This window comes from Pteropus medius, unplaced genomic scaffold (assembly GCF_902729225.1).
Source record: "Pteropus medius unplaced genomic scaffold, Ma_sr-lr_union100, whole genome shotgun sequence".
Lineage (NCBI taxonomy): Eukaryota > Metazoa > Chordata > Mammalia > Chiroptera > Pteropodidae > Pteropus > Pteropus medius.
The window spans coordinates 14,486,508-14,510,747 of NW_024340849.1; the positions used below are offsets into that span (position 1 = coordinate 14,486,508).

General features: G+C 35.5%; 1 protein-coding gene across 10 annotated transcripts in view; it reads left to right on the forward strand.

Annotated features, from left to right (window-relative positions):
- The window catches only part of TCF4 (transcription factor 4), a 338,925-nt gene that overhangs the window by 100,448 nt on the left and 214,237 nt on the right, over positions 1-24,240 (forward strand). For all 10 annotated transcript variants that reach the window (XM_039841005.1, XM_039841055.1, XM_039841027.1 and 7 more), the window contains 2 exons: positions 13,909-13,970; positions 16,826-16,922. In XM_039841005.1, coding sequence (XP_039696939.1) covers positions 13,909-13,970; positions 16,826-16,922 — 159 coding nt within the window. The remainder of the gene's footprint in view (positions 1-13,908; positions 13,971-16,825; positions 16,923-24,240) is intronic.

Sequence of the window (24,240 nt, forward strand, 5' to 3'; positions counted from 1 at the left end):
TGGTTACAAGATAAGGGTTGAAGAAAGAACGGCTAATGAATGTGTTGTGTTTATTTTCTTGAGACATATGAGACTGAGCAGCCTGAGAACATTTGGTGCTCAGAGGGAGGAAATGCTAAGAGGGGAAAACAAGTCCGAAAGGGAGAGAAGGATAGTTCAAAGACCAATTTCCCTGCCTCACAATATTAGTGCCAGTTCTAACTGCGTATATTTGCTTTGCTTGGAAGATAGAATCATAGTGCCAAAATCTGCAGAAGTCTGTTTTGGAGGATGCATTAGTCAGGGTATGCTAATTACTGGAACAAACAACCTCTAAACTTTAGTTAACACCACAAAGGGTTATTTCCCTCTGGTGCACAAGACCTGTGGGGTGGGCTCTGTTGCCTGTAGTCCTTCAGGTCTGGTTTCTTTCATGCCTTAGCTTGGTCCTCCCCCATGGCCTCGGGGGTTCCTTAAATTCTCTATATCGGGCTGAACACAGAGGAAAAAGAAAGTGTATGGAGGATTCCATGGGAAGTTTTAGAGGTCAGGCTTGGAAAAGGCAAACATTACTTCCTCTCATTTTCTGTTGGCCAAATCTTAGTCGCATGATCCCACTCTGCTGCAAAGGAGGGTGGGAAATTTAGAATTCCTGTGTGGTTTTGCAGTTGGTCGGGGTAGAAGTGGAGACGAGTGCAAACATAGTCTTATTTTAACCATAGAGGGTTTCACCAGAGAGCTGAAAGGTTGGTGACTACTAGTTTTCAGAAGCACTGGGTTTTCAGCTAAGGCAGTACCATGTGGTACACCCTCAGTCTCTAGAAGACATTGTGATCGAGGCCTACTGATGGCCTTTAACTGAGAAAATTGTTTACCTTCTGTGAAGAGAAGTTAATGATGTGCATTTCAGGACTTATTTGGGAGACTAAAGGAAATCATGAAGATGGAAGTGAGTTGACTAGACATGGATATTCACATAATAATTATAGCTGCTTATAGTTTTTAAACTGAAATCAGACATGTTGCTTGGAAAGAAAGGAAAAATGCAAACACAGAAAGGATGAGGTAAAAAACAGTAGGAAGTAGGATATCAATACTTTTTCTTTGGAAACTCATTGCCATGTTTCATGTAATTAATTTCATTTCTTTTAATGAAGCGGTTTTTATAAATAGTATAGAGGGTTTTCACTAATGTATTATTTAATATTTTAAATTTTTACCTTAAAGATTATAATGTTTTTAATTTATAAAACCAATTATTTGTAAAACTGAATAGATCTCCTTTTTCAATATAATTGTGAACTTTTCTGTGGTTTCAGAGCAACTGCTTTGCAGAGTCTTGCATGGTGCCTTGAATTAAAGTGAGAAAAAGAAGCTGAGTGGTGGGTGGGCCTTTTGAAAGATAAATTACAATACATTTGATGCTACGAAAAGAATTCGTTTTATCCTGTTTTGCATTGACTATGTGTTGCTTTGATATCATTCTGTATGTATGAGGCTTGCAGTATTTCTTTTCTTTGGCTTTCTTATTTGTAACTGCAGATTTAGTGGTTTCTTTTGTGTACCACTTGTATCCCAGAATTTGGCGCAACAGTTTTGAGTAGCTGAATGATTTATCGAGGACAGATCAGCTGAAATGTGGCTCAACTTTAGTAAAGCAGACGGAATGACATAAGGTTAGGTGACTGATGTGTGAGTTTTTGAATTTGATTTGGTTTTACATGGAAAGGTTGAAGCAATGATCCATGTATTCTAATAAAAATCATCAGTACAAATCAAATAAAATCTGGCTTAGTGGCTATTTTCCCACTGTATCACTCATGGCTAGCCAGTGCTGTTACAGACCACACTTGGCAGGCACTGTTTTCTCCTACATCTTAAAGTAGTATTGCAATCTTTGCTATGTGAAGAAGGCATCTTTTCTAATCAAACTTTCTGCTAATCTCATCAGATAAATCATTATTCTCTACTGACAGCTCTGGCTTCCCCTGAACCCCTTCTCTGCTTCTTGTTTTCTCTCAAGATGCCTGGTTATTGTCATTCTTCAGGTCTTTGCGTCTATCTCCTTTCAAACTAAGGACATTTCTGCCATTCCTGAAGAAGAGCTACAGCTTTTTTTCCATTCTACTTAGTGAATTAGTAAGACCGGTACATCACAGCAGCTCATCTCTTTCTGACCAGTAATCCGTTGGTTATCAGAAGGGCCAAAGGCAGGCCACATCCAAGTTGCAGAGCTACTAAAAGAACAAAATGCTTATTTCCATGAATTTGATGGATTTAAGCTTAAGAAAATACCAGTTGATTCTTTCTAATGTGTTTTTAGTTTCTACCCCCAAAAGCTAGACTAGTAAATTAGTGTAGATGTTTTTGGACTGCCTCAGTTTTGAGAGTGTTTTAAAGCACTTGAAAGTGAAAGTAAGAGTAGCAGCATGATTAAAGCTACAGTCCATTTCTGTCATAGACCAGACCAACTATATCGCTATATCCTGGGCCTTTCTCAAGCCAATGCAAAACTTGTGTCATGTTGGTGAAATGGTGCTGTATGAATACGGGGAAGTACAGAGGGGAGATCAGCAATTCTGTTTGCATTGCTGATATGATTTAAAAATGCATATTGCTAGATATGAAAACTCAGCCCTTATAATACTATCTCACTTTCCTATTTTTGCAAGTATGCTAATGAACTTTAGCATGTTTTATGTTACCTTTAAATTAAAGAGGAGAATGAAATGGCATCTTGTATATGAGATAACTACCAATTTCTTTTTTTGATTTTTTGTTTTCATGCTTTAGAAAAATGATGTTAGTCTGCTTATACTTAAATATGCAACTTCTTTTGATCTCAATTTCATACCTTCAGTGATTCCAGGTAAATCATTTAAAATGAGATGAATATATATAAAAAAAACAACATGTTGGAAAGCAGAAAGCATAATACAAAAGTATGGTTACATTATCATGAGATAAAATGTAAAATCCTTTAGGTCACCAGACAGACTTCTCTGGTTACTTATGAGACCAACAAAGAAAAACTTTTGCCACTGTCTGCCAGCCACTTGGCTGAAATGGAGTTGTAGGGAAAATTTTCTAAGCATTTGTAAGTCAGAGTTGAAATCTACCAGCAATGTTCAGTTTATAAATGACATGGGCTTCATCCAAGGGTTAAAGGGACTATTTCTACCTCACATTGATGACGATAAGTTAACTCACTCAGTATGCATGCGTTCTATCAAATGGCCAAGTTCCGCTCACAGTCTTTTGTGTGCTCAAGCTTTCTCCCTCACTTTTTGACTGTTGCTAGTTCATGTGTATACCTGATCTCTAAATGTGGGAACATATTCTTTTTAAGATGTCAGTTTTCTTCTCACTTTAAAAACTTTTTCGGTCTGTTATCCACTTTTATTTTCCTTTTTGCCAGTTTACGAAATCCATACTAGATTTTTTTTTTGTCTGTCATAAGTGCACTTCTCTTTCTACTTGATTTTAATTGGCAAGTGCTCCTGCTATGGTGGATCTCCTTTTTCACACAGTGGTCTGTAGAATGTGGTGCAAAGAGGCAAGGGACAGCCATTCAGGGCAGTGTTGACTCTGGGATGGAGTATCTAACCTGGCTTTATGCATTGCATTGATTTATAAGTAGGTTGCTCAATATTGTCTTTATCTTGGCTGAATTCTTCAAAGTTAATAGTATAATATGTCTTTATTTATTCTAGTCACTGTCCTCCCCACTCCTAGCACTAATAATTTTATTCATTGAGGTGTCACTAGTGCATAAATAAACAATTGAGGAATATTTCTTAACTAATTCAAATAAAACAGGAATTTCAGTCTAGTTTTGTATTTATTGCCCTACATTTCTATGGTTTTAAAAACCAGTTGATCACAGACCAGAGGATCTTTAAAGCTGCCTGGGAAACTATTAAGAGTTATCAATGATATGAAGTTGGGGGGGTGTAGATGTTGAGGGAATTTTCACTTTTTACTTTATACACTTTTGTGTTTTAATTTTTTTCAATAAGAATATAATTAAAAATTAGTTGTAATGGTCTTAGAGTATTTCTCTATAGATTGCTGATTTAGCTGTACAGGGAAAAGCTGTAATTAAACAGTAGAGAATTCCCACAATACTTTGACCAGGTGATGAAATTAGCATAACAAATGCAGGGAGCAGACCACATGCCATCATGTGGCTCTCTCTGCCTGTGATATCCTGGGAAAGACACAAGGCAGCTCTTGTAGTATTGTATCCACCTGAATATAACCATGAAGAAGCATCAGATAAAATCAAATTAAGAAACATTCTATAAATAACTGGCCTGTATTATTCAAAAACACCAATATTACAAAAAGAAAAGAAGACTGAGGAACTATTACTGATTAAAATATATGAAAGAGATATGCTGATTAAATGCGGTGAGTAATCCTGCATTTCTTTTTTTTTTGAGCTTGGTTAAATTTTTATTACACTTGAGATCAGTTGTAATTCATGGACTGTGGATTAGATAAAAGTGTATCAATTGTAGATTTGCTGATTTTCATAACTATACTGTTTTCATTGTTGAGAAATGTACACAGAAGTACTAACGGATAAAAAGACATGACTAATACAACCTACTCACAAATGGTTGAGACACAACCGATTACATAGTTTTAACAGCATTGTAATTATAAACTTTTTAGAATAAAAAAGGTAAAGAAACACGGGAAAAATTTAAAAATATATGTATATTTTGAAGTTCATGGAGGATTTTGATGGTTAGCCACATTTGGGAATCACAAGCCTACATTACATGTTATTGTTTAAGAAAGAGTTGCTAGAATCATTTTGAGATTGATCAGGTGCCACTGGATAAGTAGCAGAAACTCCCTCAAACTTGTAGTGAAAGAGTGAAAATTGACTTTGTTTAGTTTGAGGATGTGAACTTGGTACAATGTTGTATTCTTTGTGAGTTCCAGTCTAGTCTGAGTTGACCAGGTGACTTACTGTTCTTTATATGTCACAAAGATTAAATGTTCTTCAAATTCCATTCTCTCACAATTCTGATGATCAAAGTTGTATTGTATGGTTGAATAGCATACTGTGTATTTAGGCAAAACACATTGTGTTGAGCTTATTAAGTAAAAATAAAGAGATTTCCCCCCTCATCCAAGCTATTACACTTTCACATTTGTAAAGTATTTCAAATTCATTTTTAATGGACTACTTCCCTTCAAATACATGTGGAGATAGATTTATAAATTGTAAACAGTTTAGGCATTTTTACAGATTTTCATTGTATGTGTTTGATACTGATTTACCTCTTTTTAATTGCAACAGAGATAAAGAATTAGTAGTTTAAAACAGTAGGAACTACATGTTCTGCTGTGATCAAGGAATTAGATAATCTGGCTTGTTTGTTTAAGGAGTCTGTATCTTGAGACTTTTATAGGGCAGTATTAAAGCTCTGAGCCTTCTTATTATGCCAATACCCAGAAGATTGCTTTAATGAGAAGTAAAGGGCCTTTTTCCAATTACAAGGGAATAACTGTATTAAGTTCCTGTGTTATGTCAACCTGCTTTGATTTGATTACTGCAAAAGAAATGGATTTATCTGTCAGTGTTACTTAATTAACCCTTCTCATTGATGTTTTGCAGAGTAATATAGTGTGGTTTGCACATTTAAGTCTAAATACAAAGAAAATTGGCCTAAAAACTAAGACATGACCCCTAAAGATAACATGGAAGATTGATTGTTTGTCATTGCCAGGTCAGAGGCTGCAGCATTAAACATAGGTGGAAGATTGGGATGTTGAAAGGATAAAATGAAAATCAGTTTATGGGAGTGATTATTGTAAGCAAGAGGGACTGTGCTAGAAAACTGGATTTTAGGAAAGATATTTGAACATTTAAAACTATTTGGCTTCATCAATATTTGTCAAGCATCAGGAATAGGAGATGAGGTGAGACAAGGAAAAACAAGAGACACAGACTTTGTTTAAGTATAAAAGGAAAGAGAAGAAAAAGAAGAAAGCAAGAGGAATGGATGCCATTTGGGAAAAGTGGACCATTGTGGTTATGCAGAGCAATTATAGCCTACAAATATTTCAATTAAGCCAGCAGCCCTTTCCCAGAGCCTCACAAATGGTACCCTAGGGAGAACAGAGTTCTAGGGGGAAAAAAGAAGAAAAGATAAAATTGTTATATATTTCATCTTGGCTTCTTTTGTCTCTCTATTGGAATAAATGTAATAAATTATTTATCAAATAGGCATTTTTAAATATCAATTTGTATATCTTAAGTCATTATAGTATAATGGATTTTACAACATAAAAATTACATGTTTCAGTTGAAAAATACATGTACATGTTAGCAGAGATATATTCTGTTCTATTATGAAATGAAACATTTTAAAATTTATACCTTTGTTCTTTAATGTTTTATTTTCTGAAGTACCTGCTTTTTATTTCTCACATTTTGTGATATATATTTGAAAACACAGCTTTAAGAGGTACCAAGCACCTAGTTAAACATTTTCCCAAATTATATTCACTTTTAATTTAGATACTTGAAGGTTATCTATGTAATATTGGAGTTAGATTGTGTTTCAAAGTCTATGACAGCTTACTTCTAATTGTTATTCTCAACTGATTTTGAAATAAATTCCCCCTCCCCAACATTATCTTTGTAAAACTGATTTTTATTAAGTGCTTTTAGATCAGTTACATTTCAGAAAATCAGAGGAGGCATGTAGAATTCACGTTATTGTACTCTTGCCTCAGTTGTTCATGGCTCTTGTTTCTGGGCTCTTGCTTAGAAAGATGAAATCCAGAACAGACTGACTCCTCTTTAAGAGGAAGTCCCTTGCTGGTTCGTTTCACAAATTTGAAATACAGGGACACTAAATAACACCCAGGTCTCCATATTTCAGGTTAGATTATTCAAGTTAGATTGTCATTGATATTTCCAAAGTATGTAGATTGACATAAAGACTTCAAGGTTACCTTTGTCTAAGTTTTATAATATTACTCTACTCACCTTGAGTTTCAAAATAAGGAATACTACTGGCATTTTTAGAACAAAATAGTTATGCATTTTATTTAGTTACTTTCATATTATCTAAATTTCTTTTCTCGTTTTATAGCACTGAAAAATGCAATTAACTCCATATTTTAAATATCTGAGATTACTTAGTGTACATGTTTGAAAAATAGTTTATTTTGAACTTAAGGAAAATGGTACTATTTTAAACGGTTTTCTAAAGCAGCGATCCTCAACGTTTTTGACACCAGGGACTGGTGCTCCTATGAGAATTTAATGCCTTATAGGTGGAGCTTAGCAGCTGCAGATACGGATGGAGCTTTGCTTGCTTGACCACCGCTCACCTCCTGCTGTGGGGCCTGGTTCCTAACAGGCCACGGACCGGTACCGGTCCACTGCCCAGAAGTTGGGGACCCCTTTTCTAAAGGACGCATTAATGGAAGTTTAAGTTGGAGGTGAATAAAGTCTAAAATATTGAAATCACTCCCCTCTGAACAAGTTTTCGCACTATACTTTTCCCTTAGTATGTCCACATTTTACCCTTTCTTACATAAATTATAAGGACATCTTGTACTTAACCTCTGAGTTTTCAGGTTTGCTTGATAAGGAAATCTGTAAGTGCTGAGAAAGCTAGTTGACCACAATGATATGAAAATGGAAGGCCCAGGTCCCTGTTCTTTGTATTTGAAGGATCTTAGAATTTGATGGGATGCACTGCCACAACCCTCATCTTTTGCTCACTCAATTGGAGAACGGCTAGAAGTTTCTCGTCACTCACTGCTCAGGTCACTCATTATGAAGATATCTTGTTTCTTATAGAAACAAAAAGAGACAATCATGGTTTTGTGGGCATTGTCTATCAATATTTGAAATGCCTCAACTCTTCCTTCTTCTATCTTAGAACTCAAATTTGACTTCAGATTACTCCACTTAAAGCTCTTATTGTGATGGCTGCTAATGAAAATGTGCACATCCTTAACGCTCTTTGCTGATGAAATATTTTGAACTCTAAATTCATCTGGCACTGACGGAGAGCATATGCCATCTCAGTTTGTGTGGAGGGCTCAGCCAAGGGTTCTTCCTGGACTAGGAAATTAGTAGGAGCCACAGATGTATGCAGTCTGTGAGTCTTCATGATGACATGGAGGATATTTAATAGTGCCTGTTGTAGAGCGAAAGATTTAAGACAGTGTAGACTTCAGCATGTTTCAGAGTGATTATCTTTCCAGGAAAAGCTTCACCTCAATCCCCCAGTGCACTCTGATTGTGTAGAAGCTTTCATCGGGAAATCAATATATTTCTTAGAGCAGGATTTTGTAGACTCTTAGAGCAATGCTTTAACAACCCTTTTGGTTGTTTTCTGGCTTCATGAAACTCTAGGGCTTTGAGTATTTGGCGTGATCTGGGCGTGATATATGGAAATGGAAAGAATCAACACATAATGCTAATTACCCCAAATCTTCAGAGTTAGGTAACTCTCACACTTGTTTATTTCCAATCAAGCTTAAACCTACACAATACTTAGTCTGTGTTCTAGAGTTGGGCCATTGTTCAGCAGACATAACTTGTGATCGTGTATCATTTATAGAACATACAGAAATATGTTGAAATGGTGAGATAGAAAGGGGATATTCTAAAGGTAAATTAAGTCATGAAACAAATCTAATGCTTACTGAATTCCCACTGTGATTGTGCTGTAGAGGTTCATGGAGAAGGTGAGGTTTGTTTACTTACACGTATTGGTTATTTCTAAAGTCCAGGAGAATATTTGAAAGTCTCTCACCTGTTTAGCAGAACTGGTAGTCATTAAAAAGTGAGACTCAGCTTTCCTCAAATAGATCACAATTTTACATATTTATATGGTTTAATTACCTTAGATTTGGGCAGTATTAGTAAATTAGATTCTCATGGCAGATATTGATTACTGAGTATTTGCTGTGGGCCAGGTACTGCCCTAAGTGTTTATTTAGCAAGTATTAATTAACTTACTGACTTTAATAATAACTCCTTGAAGTTGGAATCCTATTATCCTCTTATTTCCTGTTAGATGCTTACTTTGGGTGGGTCCTGGGTTTTCACTTCTGTTCTCTTAGACCCAAGAGGCCATTAAATTTTCTAGGTTGGCAGATGTCCTCAGGGCAAAAATGTCTTTTCTTCCTCCCTGGGTTCCAGCTTTCACTTTGATTTTGGCTTGATAATTCTCACTCTCTAGTCAGCTCATTGGTATTATAAGAAGATTAAAATTATTTTATCCATCATTTTAAACTTTGTGTGTGTGTGTGAGTGTGTGTGTGAGTGTGTGTGACATCCAAGTATAGATGGAAATCTAACCCCTTTTTTACAGTTGACAAAAATGGATTCAGAGAGGCCTGGAACTGGCTCAGACCATAGAGCTGGTTAATACAGAGTTGCTACTAAAAACCAGGTCTCTATCTCAATTCCTGCAGTGCTCTATTTTCTGATATTTGTCTGGTCTGATAGTTTTGATCTCCTGGTCCATATAAGCAAAGTAGAAATTTGAGTAATCAAATGATAAGATTAATGAATGTGGATGGGAAATCATAGAGATTAAAAATTACGTCTTAATATCTTTTCTCTGAGTGGAGTATTTGGTTCTAATTCTACCCAAACCCTGCTTTGGTGTTTCGGTGCTGAAACGTCAGACATTTTAGAGGGGGCTTATACAGAACTACTCAAATACAATGAAAATTTGTGGATTGTCAGGCTGTCTCCTAAAGGAACTACCATTTCCATGAAAATTACCATGTTTGTCCTAGTTTTGGGTAAAATAAATAGGAAAAATCTTGAACAATCAAGTGCATTTCAGTCTCGTGGAAGAATACTTTCTGTCATCCACTTGCTTTTTCCCTTTCCCTCCTGCTGCCTAGGTTATTGTCTTTCTGTTATTGATCCTCATCTTGGATAGAGGGTGGCAACGGAACAAGGGAAAGGCTCAAGAACGAAATATTCAGACTGCTGCTATCCTTGGCAGGTTTTCATTTATTACTATGCGACCTTAATAGATTTCCTGAACAGTTTGTTTTTTTATCCCATGCTAACTGTGAATTTTGTTTCACTCTGCTTTTCTCATTCGGTAGAATTTTTATCTTCTCTAGTCCATCACAATGTACATGTTGATAAGCTCATAAGAATTTTATTGTTCTCCTACTTTTCTAATCTCCTGATTTCTTCAAATATTTCCTTTTTATGTTGTATATAATTCTATAATCTTTTGTGGACACAAGAATGGGCATAAACTCCCAAATAAATACATTCACTCTGTCTGGGGAGAAGTGACCGGAGGTCATATTTGAACTGGTCAAGGAGAGATCTGAAGTTCTTACCATGGGGACATGTATGTAGTGGAGGAGACCACTCACTGGCTTTTAGCAGGAGCAATACCTTTGTTGGCCAGCTCTGCCATTTATTGTCACCTTGGGAGAGTTTTCTATCCCATTGAAGCCTCAGTTTTTTCATTTCTATAAAATGGGGATACTGTTAGTGCATCAAAGTGCTTAGCGTATAGTGTCTAACACATATTTAAGCTCACTAAATATTAGTTATTTTTTGAGAGATGAAGAACAGTTCAGGCAAAGGGAATAGAGGTACGAAAACATGGAGATACATCAAAGTGTGTGCAGTGTTCAGGTACAGCAGTAGGGAGTAAGGACTGACCGAGTGAGGGCCATATTTAGCATTTACATAGCAAGTGAGTCTGGGCAAGAACCATTGGGAAATAGATGTGATGGGAGCATGTTTTGAATGCTTCTGAAACTGGAAACCCAGGCAGAGATTTTAAGATAGAGAGTGAGATGGGCAACTGCTGTGGTGAGGGGCATGCATCTTGTCTTGTGTTCCCGATAGAGCAGGCTGCTCTATCTCAAACTCCTATGTACATGAAAATTACTTGGGAACCTGGATAAAAACAGTTTTTTGGTTGTTTTTTTTCTTGGCCCCATCTCCAAAGAGCAAACTCACTAAGTCTGCAGTGGACCCTAAAGATGCTGATTTTTTTTTTTTTTGAAATGAGCATGCCAGGTGACTCAGATGTGGGGTGGTTGTCAGATGCATTTTGAGATGTGCTGGAACAGTTGTTGAGGAAATGCATGCTAACTGGCAGATCTGATAAAGCTCAGTGGGGGAGAAGATGGAAATAAATAAAAATAACATGTTTATATGTATTATGAGTTACAGATATCCATTCTATAGCCTTGTGTGTGCTTGCTTGGATGAATGAGCACCAGTTATACAGATATTTTTTTCAAAGATAAAATGTAATCAGAAATCATATGATTATTCAATTAGGTTTGGGAGAGCTAGAGATCTGTCCTTACCTTCTAGATCGAGCAGGAGGCCAAAGGATGGAAAAGTCTGTTAAAAAGAGAGCAGTAATAGAGAGGAAGGCACAGCAGCATGCGGTCAGGAAATGAGAAAGGTGGAAATGGGAATGGATGGCAAAAGAGCAGTCAGATTTGATTGGTTGGGAATCTATTTGTAAAGGAACCCAACCAGTATTAAACCTGTTTTGGAAAAGCTAGACTTTCAGCATTTTTAATTAGTGGATTGCTCACTTTTGAAATTGCCCAGTTGGGAATACTCAAGTTTTGATGTGTTTTATCTGCCTGCTAATTAGCAGGCTGCTTGGTTGACAGTCATTTTTACTTTATTTTGTGGACAGAAGATGTATACGCGGGTCTCTCGAAACATTCCAGCTCAGGTCTGGGTTAAAATGCATAAGTCACTTTGTATTTAGAAAGAGTTCGTACTGAATTATAAATCAAATTCTAGTTTGTCTGTTCTCCAACTCGTTCTTTCTTTTTGCTCTTTAATATGATTTTTCCTCTAGCACAGGGATTCTCAGTCCTGGCACAATTGACATTTGGGGCCAGAACATTTTTTGTTGTTGGGGACTGTGTCGTGTATGAACAGGATGTTTAGCAGCATCCCTGGTTTCCACCCACTAGATGCCAGCAGCGCCCCTTTCCCCCCAAGCTGTGACAACTCAAAATGTCTCCAGACTTTGCCAAATGTCCCCTGGAGGCCAAAATTGCCCCTGGCGGAGAACCACTGGCCTGACATTACTTTCCTCCGTGTCTCTGCCTACTTTTCATGTTCAAAACCCTCTTTGAAATTTGAAAAGAGAAAATACGTCCAAATAATATGATATCTTATGGTAAAGATAGGGATTCAACTCCATTCCTGCATTATTTTTTGGCCAAATTGAAGAGTAGAAATCCCTCCAATTAATCCAAGCTGGCTGTTTCAGGTGAAAAGGAATCAAGGGGCATCAAACTTCTGAAAACCTGCAGAGTTTGAGAGATCTGGTCACTTAGACTCTCCCCCCCTCCCCCCGAAATATTAGATTTTTGGTTAAGGATGAAGAGAACCATGTAGGCAACAAAACTTATTCATGTGAGAATTGAGAGGATTCTTCTCTGTGTACCTCAGTCAGCACATACCAGATAGGCCAGGAGGCTGGGCTGTTGAACAGCAAATTCGGGGAAGGTATTGCACTTTCTCTCCCTATTAGATGACTCCCCAGTGCTTTCTCGATTTTCCTTAAAGCTTATTGTTCCTGATTTTAGCTGTCCACAGGAGACATCTGTTTGCAGTTGCAGTACCTTCTGAAGCACCAAAAAAAAAAAAAAAAAAAAGGGAACCAAAATAATTCGTTTAAAAACAGGAAGAATTCAAGTTTAGTGACAATAGTTGTTTTTTTATTGTTGTTGCTATTCCATCTCTTCAGATATTCTAAAATGCTCAAATGCCATGTACCCTACTGTACCCCAAAATCAATCAATTAATTATACTATGATTATTTCTGCTGATGATAAAACAGCAGTAATAAAAGGAATGACAGTAGTGCAGTAAGAGAATAAACAGTATCACTGAAATGTTAGGAAATACAATAAATGGGATTATGTCTGCTGAACCAGTGTTTCACACCTCCTCCTCCAGTTCTGTCAGAGGAAGTTTGTGATGGCCGTCTGTTATCAACCGTGATCAAAATAATAGAACAGTAAAACTTTTTATACTTATAAAGGGCCTTTCATCAAAGATCTCAAAGCTGTTTCTAAATATAGAGTGACTGATCTTTAAAACACTTTTATGTTTTAAGCACTTAAAATGATAACTTAGCTGTTACATCCTCCATCCTGAGTATTTGCCACTTGAAGCACTAACTGAGCGTTTAGTAATCTAGTCAGCATTAGAACTTTGCTGCTATAGGATTTAGAATTCCAACTTTTCCGTAGTTCATGTCGGTCTCTTCACCATTATTTAGCAAAATAAAACATTGCTTTAACGACTGTAATTTCTATAGCTCAATGCCCAGATTAAAGACTGTGGGCCAGGTGGTCAAATCTATTTTAAAAAAATTAAAAATCTGAGACAATGTTGTCTTAAAAACCCTCGAAAACAAAATCGTAATATCTTTGTACTGGTGGAAATAGACAACCGAATTTTTGGAGGGGAGAGGGGCTTTTGAGTTTTAGAGTATTTTGGCATGGGTCCTGCCAATGTAAGTATGAATATTTACCTGAATTTAACTTTTTTTGTGTGTGTTAAGGTTGTGATAGTGTATTTTTACATTTATTTTGTTCAGAAGATTTAAATAAAACTTTAAGTGCAGTTTCATGTCTATAAAAGTTGATGCTATGAAACACTGTGAAAGATGGAAGTAATTTTTATGTTCATACCTCTAGTTCCTGAGGGTCCAGTTCATTTCTGCTATGAATTTAAATGAGTTAATTTAAGTAGATGGGTCAGAAGTCACTATCATCGTAGTAGCCCCATGCCTGATTCTTAATTAAAGGCAACAGGAGATTAATTTGAAACATTAATTTAAAAATGCATATACAAAAAGAAAGAATTATTGCAAGAAAGCCTAAAGAACTTTCTCTTGTCCCTAGATGTAGAAGACAGAAGTAGCTCAGGGTCCTGGGGGAATGGAGGACATCCAAGCCCGTCCAGGGTAAGTATATCTAATCATTTCTTCCACAACCAGACATCCCACATATGTAAATTGACAAACTGAAGGTGAGTTTCTCTAACGAACACACACAATTGCACGGATATATATGCATACTAAATTTAATGAGGATCAGCTTGTGTTTGGAATTTATTTTTCATTCTCTTATTGGATGCTATTATTGAATTTGACACCTGTTCCACTTCTGCTAACCAAAAGAAAAATCCTTTATTAAATATTTGGCCTTATGTTGCCAGTTATTGATGTAGTATTATAGAAAATTATTTGTTGTAGATGTCACACTTTGGAAAAAATCCTAGTATCTCTGTAATGTATTGGTATAAATAGACTACTGAATAATTCTAGAGACATAGTATGAAATTCTAGCCTACCAGTATAATCTATATAATATATATCAGTTGATTTCACTTTGTAAACATATTATTCCATCAGTAGTGCATTTGGTCACCAGTCGGGTTCATTCATTTATTTGGTCTCAGCATTTTGCCACTCCTTTCATGGTTTTCCTCCATGATTTGGTTATTAGTTTGGGTGTAATGGGAAGACCATAGAATGAGGTAGAGTGGGGTTGTTAGACAATATGTGTTCTTGTACGTATATGACCTTGGGCATGTCATTTCACCTCTTTGATCTTCGTTTTCCTAATTTGTAAGATGACGAAGTAGAACCAGAGGATCTTTTATGTTCCTTCCAACAACTTAAATATGTGTGATTTGATATATAATCTGTCTTCCTTCAGTTGAATCATTTCTAGGCCCTCTAAAATCCATGTCTGCTTTTATAATATACATGTAATACCCCAAATTAAAAATAGAGCACATAGCTAAACAAACATCTGCACTTCAACCAACCAGCTATATAGATAAAGCATTCTGTAGGGAGGGTAACATTTTACTCTTTAAGTGTTCACATAAATTTAGCGTGGGGGGAGGTCTCTATTTTGGCATAAGAGGCAAGAAAGGTAATCAAGCTGTCAAAATGAGGACATTTCAGCAAGCCACAGTTACCCATTTCCACCTGTCCTTTGGCCTTGTGGTTCTCGCTCTAGTCTTCAGAGTATAGCAGGATCTCTAAGCTTACCAGTAACTTTGTTGAGCCCTGCACCAGCTGTCGAGTTTGACATTCTAATGCGTTATATGGATGGGTTGAGGAAATCTTTCCTCCTCCTCATGTTACAGTCTGCATTTGCAGGAATAAATCCATTCCCCTGACAGCAAGTGTTGGAGATGAGAGCACTTCCCTCTATTGTTTAGTTCATTCAGACTTACTTAATTTCTTGTGATTTCTCAGTTTAATACACATAGTACTTTTAATTATATTTCTGAGAACGAGGTCCATTTAGGATCATTCTGACTTTTATTTAGTTTTCATTAATTGTCCTGGCACTTTTTTTTCAGGGAATATGGTGGTGAATAATTTTTGAATCAATATTTGCAATTTATGTTTTCTAAATCCAGAGAGTTTGGATGAGACAGATTACTGTGGTTGACTTGTACCTGTACTGTCATGCCAAGTCTCTCTTCTCTCTTCTTTAAGTGGTGATGCTATCAGCTACCTTGCAGTACTGTGCTGAGGTTTAAATTAGATAATGTAAATTAAGCTTTTGGTATACTCTTTAGGATGAAGACACTTAATAAATAATAATTAGTATTATGCAGTGCCTGCTGGGTATGGAATGAGTGAGTTTAAAACCCATGCTAGGTATTTAAAGTGTGACTTCTTTCAACATACTGACATGTTGACAGCATTAGATTACAGTATCATTCAAACTAATTTTTATAAATGAGGAAAATTAGTTGAAATGAGGTTGTTTGGAACTTTAAGGAGTCCAGTTATTCTCTAGTGAGGTGATGTGCATTTTCATTTTTCATGCAGCATCCGCCTTTTTTGTGCAGGCAGATTCTGCCCTTTGGCTAGCATGCCGACTGACACTTCTGAGTAAATTTGAGTTAGTCTTTATGGGCAGTGCAACCAGCTGAGCAGATGAGTTTTTTTTTTTTTTTTTAGTTACTTAATGCACCTTAGTAGACTGATATAGATGATTTTCTTTTCTATATGTCATCAAATTCCTCCATTAAAAATAAGTGATTAGGCTGTTTAAAAACATTAATTTTAAATTCCCATTAAAACAATGAGTTAATCATAATAATGACAAATTTCTGCCAAAAATTATGCCTGCTTTAAAAATAATTTTTTTTGTGGCACACTTTCTCTAAATCCTGAAGTACTAATTTATGCTAAAGTTTTGGTGATCATTCAGAGTCATATTATAATAATTTTAACATTCTATATGTTAATTACTTATGGAATGATCCAATTCTCCTACAACCACAATAATGACTATAACAAAACAGTGAAATTTCAATATCCTAAAGACCAAATGTTGTTTAAAGAGCTCTACTTTGGTCTTCCAAAAGTAATTCATTACAGGCTATGGATAATTTTCCTTTATAGCACAACTTTGCTTTCTGTTTTTGTTTCTTTTTAATAATTTTGGCTTATCAAAATAAAGACTTTTAATATTTGCAATATATTTTATCAGGTGTTTTACATGTATTATTTCATTTAATCATGTCAACAATTTCATGCAATTGGTTCTATAATTACTATTCCCTAGATTTCACAGTAATTATGTGGAAAATTTGAACTCTGCAGACACTAGAGCCCTCTCTTATCCAATGTGCTTGTGAAGAAGCAGGTTCCTTACAATGAGGTTCGTGAGTCAGAGTGGTGGACTCCAGTTTCTTTGGATCAGAAAGGTCTCAATAGTGGGAGCATATTTATGTGCTGATTTTTATTTTCACGTAAAATTGAAACATGCTGTATTTTATTTACAGAACTATGGAGATGGGACTCCCTATGACCACATGACCAACAGGGACCTTGGGTCACATGACAATCTCTCTCCACCTTTTGTCAATTCCAGAATACAAAGTAAGATGAATTTTAAATTACTTTGATTTTCTTCATGAATACGTTTTACAGTGGAAGGGAGAACACTAGCCCAGACAGATGTTCTGTTTTTAGGAACTTGGATCTTTGGTCAGTTCACTATAGTAATTTTCAATTACAGGAAAATATTGATAGTGTGCCTGGTAATGGTGTATGAAGGACTAAGTTTTACAATCATGTGGGATTACAGAGTCCCAGTGATACAAAATCTCCATGAAAATTTTGTCTCCCTTAGATAAAAAGCACTTTGTGTAATTTCAGCATTGCAACACTAGTTTTCTAAGTTAAAGTTGATGAAGTAAAAGTGGTGCATATTTAAAATAAAATATCATTGGACTGCCAGGTGGCAATGAAATATAGTATTAGCTGTGAATTTTTATTAAAAGATATCGTAGAAAATCCTTTAATAATAAGGGTAGTGTGCGTAAGTCAAGCAGTGGTGTGTTCAAGTTGAACTGTAAAATCTGGTCATGTATTTACTAAGGCGTGAACTTTTTAGTGCACTAGACATCCTACTTCGCCGGAAGCGAGCTGTGTGAAGTTTGAGACAGTCTGCAAATGTCCAGCATGCCCTTCCTGCTGGTATTCTTAGCATAGTTTTCTGCTTTGATACCCTGTAGGATGTTTGTTTAATAGCAATAACCTGAGCAATGAAAAGATAATTCATAATGGCTTAAAAGATCTCAGAAGCTGGTTGCCTTACTTTCGATTGAAAAAAAAAAAAAGATCTTTGTTTTAGTAAATGTGAGTTTTTAACAATATTAGTATATATCTGAACTTAGCCAAATTGTATTACAAAATCATCAATATATGAAGTTAAATTTCTTGTTGTAAGCTGTTGGACTCCAAAGAAAACACACAGCTGTAATTATATAATTTTGAAACCATAATTGCAAATGCTTCTAAAAAACATCCTGATTTTTAAGCCTTGGAATTATACTTGTTACTTAAGGTGAAGAGATAGTCCTTGAACCTCAGTCTTTTTCTTCCCCCCGCCAAAAAAAATCACCATTAAATCGATCTCAAGGAATTTCAGGCATTTAACCCAAAATAGACAAAGCAGAGAAATGTTAGCAATTTATTTTTACTGGATAATATCATATGTTTGTGTGTTTAAGTGTCATCCCAACTTTGAGAACTACAAAGTTGTCTTTGATGATAGACTGTTCTTATATTTGTGCTTTGTTAACTTTAAAATGGTAAATTTCATATTTATGTGTTAACTTGATAGCTAAAATGAGAATCTCAGTTTTTCATCGGTTGTCTACAGAAAAGTGCAGCACGTTTCCTGTTTTCAGGATTTACAGATGCCAATGACTAAATATATTTATCGACTCAAAATTTAAGGAACAATTTCAGGCTCGTCAATGACTAGTAATAATTTTAAATTCTAATGCCATCACTTCTCTATTCATCCTCACCCAACATCATAAAATAGAATAAAAATTAATTTGAAAAAAAAAAATCTTAAGTTGCACCTAAAGAGAGTATATTAAAGAACTTCCTTAGAAAATTCTAAAACTATCCTCTGATGAGCTAAAGTAAAATAGAGTAAATTACTACTATTATTTAGAAGTTTGTTATATACATAAAAAAAAAAAGTTTTCCTAAAGAACAACTTGATAAGTTAATATCACAGAACACACAAAACAATACAAAATGTTAAATAATTCCTCTTGTTCATGTGTCCTCATGGGGAACTGTTTTACAAACCAAATTTGTTTTTCAGTCCAAATAGTATTTAAAATAATATAAGTAGGCTGAGTGTCTAGAGCTTTAGGGGAGAGAGTTCTTTTCACTTAGTTGTTGTTTAAGCTGAAAGTCGATGTCAGCTGTGTTCTTTTATCCCGTCTGCCCTCCTTCCCATTAAACCCTTAAATATGGAGGCCAAGACCGTCTCCTGCATTGTGATAGGAAATGCTGCTATGGCCGGAGGCTCCCACCCACTGTTCCCATGAAAGGACTTCTCTGTTAGATAAGCTGTCTGGTCTAAAACATGGCTCTTTATTGTTTACAAACTGCTACATTTTCCACCTCAAGCAGATTTTTGCACAGAAAAGAATTGTGTTTGGGCTAAATGGTTTATCTGACATTAACGGTGCAGTGTCAGACTGGGGTCAGGGAAGTCGCCCTCGGAGTGAGAGGGCACGGCGCAGTGTGCAAGAAAGGAAAAAGGGAGAAAAAGACATTTAAACAACTCTGAAATACCTTGCATTTTTAGTTTGGAGAAGAATTTTTTTCAAAATATTTTTTGAGAACCAACTATGATGCTGCATTAAAAACTCGTCCCACCCTTATAATTTCTCACATCCCAAACGCCTTCTTGATTGGCTTGAGTATCTCAAGGCTAGATTTGGGAACAAAGATTCTTATTGATTTTTTTTTCAAGCTGTTGTTTATTTAAAATGAAACCACTTTTGAGATGAGTGATCTCAAAAGTTCTGCTGCATCCTTACAAAGAGAAGATAGCTCATTTTCAAGAAATTAAAGACAACCAATTTACAAAGGGAGACAAAGACAAAATAAAACCCATTAGTACAGCAAACAGTTTAAACTCATAGAATATATGTTATATCCTAAGCTGTTCTTTGTGTCCAAATCCATATTCTGTATCACGATCTTTGTGGAGTTTCTCATTCTACAAAAAGAGGGAATTAGACTTTAAGTTTTGACAATATTCCAGTATCCACTCTCAGAATCTTTAGTTTTCATTAAGATTACAAAGAATTTCTTTACATGTCAACGACTTAATTCTACTGTGATGTCACATTAGAGTAAAAGCTATAGCATCAGGAATAAATCAGCCACTTTATTGGACCAGATTCTCTATTGTCAAATCAATCAGGCCTGTAACTAAATTAGGCGTCTGCTACAGAAATAAGTGACACTAATTTTACGGGAAAGAGTTATTAACTGCAGATGACCTGATTTTTTTTTCTTTTTCTTTTTCCTTTTTTTTTTTTTTTTTTGGTAAACTGTTCACTTAGTGAGATTTAGTTTATTACAAGGAAAGAAAAAAATAATGAACTACTCTCTCCTTTTGGGAGTGAATTAATATTATATATTTTGTTCTTTATGGCAGTACACTATTTTGGAGAAATGATGCAGGCATTGCTAACATTCGTTCATAAGTTCTTTTATGGTCACAAAACCCTTTATTACAATTCTGAACTTTTTGATTTTACATGAATGGTTTTATATAAATGTTACAGTTTTTATTATATAATACTTATGTTTGGTACCGCAATAATGAAACTCTTTGTGTCTCAAACTTATGCAAAATGGGTTATAATTTATAAGAGTAATAGAGTGTCTCCATTCGTTTTTTTTGAAATAAGTTGCATATCTGAATATAATACTCTATTTGATAGTTAATGAATCCCTAAACTAAAAATAAACAAATGAGCACATGTGTGCTTGTGCGTGTGTGCACACACAAACTCATGTTATGTAGATGGATTAATGACATTTCTTGGTTTATAAAGTGCTTCTCCTTCCATTGCTCTCTGTAGTGGAGTTGGTATATGGAGTTTTGGAAGCTGATGTTATGTACATCCTTTAAAGAAGAACTTAATTAAAATAAACAAAACAACAAGCCCCTATTTTAAAAAAATAAGTGTGCATGGATTTTTCTTTTTCTTTTGGTGTGGGGGAGTCTGGAGGATTTGAGAAGTTTATTAAGTACTGAATCAGCTAGATAACAGCCCGCATCGACCAATCAATATATCCTCTTACCTGACATTTTCTGAGTCCTCACTCATTGCTTTCATTGAGTAGAGACAAACCAGTTTGCATTTTTACTTGTTTGAATTTCTAAGTCCTGTTTTGTATTAAAGAGAAAACAAATCGCTTCTTCCTTGTGACTACCTATCATTATTAATGATAATAATGTACACTTGATCTGTTGGAAATTTGTTTGTTGCAGTTTTAAATAGTTTGATTAAACCTTTACAGGTGGTCAGTGGGTGGCTTTCAGAATATGCTGATAGGACAGAAAGTTCATGGGTCTGAGCCTTGTTTGTAAGAGGACTGTATGCTGTGGAATAGTTTGCAAATCCTGGCAAGAACTTATATGCAAAGAATATGAATTTTTAAAACACTTTCCTAGTTTTTTTTTTCCCCCCTTTTTGGCCAAGCATTAAACTTTTGCAAGTAATTGTCCAAATATTTTTATAGTGGCATACAGTGTATTTTCCAGCTAAAACTTTTTGATCCAAGGAACAATCTAAACGTGCATTTTCCTTCTATTGTTCCAGAGCCTTAATTGAAAACTAGATTGTTTGAGTGAGCAAGTTGCCAATAAGATTATAGACATGCATTGGTAACTGAAGGATGTGAAAAGTGATACTGTTTACGGTTGGGTGCAGCTTAGTTCAACATCAGCTCCTGTGTTTTTACATGTCCTTTTGTGAATGATTCGGTTTCCTTATTGCGGTATTCGGTTCTAGTCCCACTAATGGTACTCTACCACTTATTTAGTGCACTAAATAATTTCCCACCGTAGAGTAACTGGTTTCTAAACTAGCTCAGTGGAACATTTTACTGCAGGATTAGATCAAGGTTTCAGGCAGAACCAAAGAAAGCTGCTGGCTTATAGGATGACCTTTGAATCTCATCTGGGTTAGCGGTTGATATTTTGATTTGGTTACTGTGGTCATATTGTGACAGCTGCTAGCTCATTATAATTCGGTTCCAGTACTCCGTTTGCCTAGCAGGAATATTTAGGTTCGTATTACTTCAGAGTGTTTATGGCTACCCTGAGTTTAGCCCGGCATAAAGGTGAAGTGTTGTGAGCATTTTCAAATCCCAGTAGCAGAGGCTAGTGGCACACTCTTCTTGTAAAACAGCAAATGTGAGTAGACGCTAGAACAGGGCCTTTTTCTTTTCATTGTAAAGCTGGAAATACCCAGTGAAGAGGCTCTTACTAGGAAAACTGTTTTGAAAACCTTAACCTACAAAGGAAAAGAATGACCACAAAGAAACATAGCTTTTTCAAAGCATGGGTAAGATTTAACAACCTCTTGGTCAGATTTTTTTTTTCCCCCAAGCAGAAATGTAAGTATTAAAAATAACAAATCCTGTGCAATAATGGCAATTACTTGATGTTCAAAGTACCAGAGGTCAAATAATATTTTAGTAACTTCAGAAAAATGAAATTGTGAATATGGATGTCAACTCTAGAAATTTTAGTTCATTTTAAAGTATTCTGAAATTAGAGAGTAATATCAGGCTGCTTGAAAGTTCATTAGTTAGGGATGTCTGTGCATTTTCAGTATCTTTTTTATGACACTTCATAGCTTGAGGTTATCTTGATATCATCTGTTTTCTGTTGAACTGATAATGTGGTAACAAACAATTTCTGAAAGAAGAAATGTTCAGTAGTGGTCTTAACTTGTTAATTTTCTTTGAGAGTTTTGTTATTTTAAAATGTTAAGCTTAAAATATCATCCCAAAATATTGAGTCAGACTAAGTATCATCTGAGTGATTTTATTAATCCTGATTTTGAACTAAGTCTGGAACTCAGAACTGACTTTTCTTTTTTAAATTTATTATGGTGACATTGATTAACAACAAAATCCAGTGTTTCAAGTGTACAATTCAGTAGTAAGTCATATATAATTGCATTGTGTGTTCTCCACCCATAGTTAGATTTCTTTCTGTCACTAGAACTGACTTTTCTGTGTTTTGCTACAACTGCCTGTGGGTCCTCAGGTCAGCTACTTTTGAAATCTTTAAATTAAAGGTGACCTCTGAGATAATTTTCTTATGTAATGGTTCATTGATCTTTTAGATATGCCATTTTATCCTTATACTATATTTTATCTTTAGAGATGTTTTATTGTTCTTTCTAATCCATTCATCTCTATTTTATGATACCTTCAAGTAGCTTTGCTAGTGATATGTTTTCTAAATGTAATTTTTAAAGCCTTTTTTACATCAGCTCATTCCAAATCTACAGTTAAAGGATCAAGTTGATCGAGAATAAAATAATACCCTATTAAGTTACATCACCAGGAGAAAAGTATTATGCATGGACCGACGGTTGGACCGATGCTTGGCAGAGTTGTAGGATCTCAGTTACTGGCTGTTGAATGGTTGCGTTCTTGAATAAATCAGGGAATCAGATATGTAGAGTTTAAACCCCAAATGAAAAGCCCATAAATTAAAGTCAGGCCTACGTCTTACTGTATTAGAAAGAAAACCCGAAACCAGAGCCAGTCATATAGAAAGTTATCCTATGGTACTGTATCCTTGACTGTCCAGAATATTTTTCTAATGTCAGGAAATAGACCATATTACAGTGTGGTAGATTTCAAACATACCACAGATTACTTTACCTGTAAAAGGAAATAAGTAAAATCAATATTTTTTGAAAGGCTGCTGAAAAAGGTTGTGTTTCCAGTATTCAGATAAAGTAACTTATTTCCTCTTGTCAGGTCAATAAATATTTCTGTTCCTCTTTTATTGGTCTTCCTTTCCATTTAGCTACCTACTCTAGGGTAAAGTATAATTAATACTGTGATAATCAAACATCTTTATAGTCAAACTAGGTAGACTAAACCAGGCTTTATGAAATTTAGAAGAACTGATACCAGAAAAAAACATTACTTGAAAACTGTAGTTAACAGAAAAGTGTAGTCTTCTAAATACCAGAGGAAGATTTCTCACAAAGAAAGTTATTGACCCCAAGGGAAAATAAATCATTTTAGAGTCAAGTAAAAGTCAAAAGCAGCTTGTATCAGGTAGGGATGTTTTTGCTAGGAATAATGGAGAATGTGGTGAATGGTGGCTTAAGAATACTTTTTCTTGCACTAGAAGTCTTGTGGTAGGCCGCTGCTAGAACTGGTTTGCAGCTCAGTAATGTCAAGGCTGCTATCTCCGTGATTCTTTTGTCCTTTTCCTCATTGTCTCAAGATGACTGTCATTGGCTTTCAGGTGTCAAATCTGGGCTCAATGCAGAAAGAAGCAGGGAAAGGTGAGTCCAGCAGTGTGACTCCCTTGCCTGCCTATATTCTATGGTTATTTCCATCTACAGCGTTTGGGCAGGGGGATGGGAACATACACAATAGTTTCTTCAGCCTATTCAATGGAAGGAGACAAGAAAGGAGTTGAGAATGCATATCGGATGTAGCAACTTACAGAGTTTATTTAGTTTCTTTTAAGAGAAAAATATACATTTGTCAACTTAACAATTTTGGAATTAAGAGCAAGTGTCAAACTTTTATGTAATAAGCAAAATATAAAAATGAGTCTCAAGTCTAAATTCTGGCCAGCAAATTAGAGAGAAAGACGAAAAGA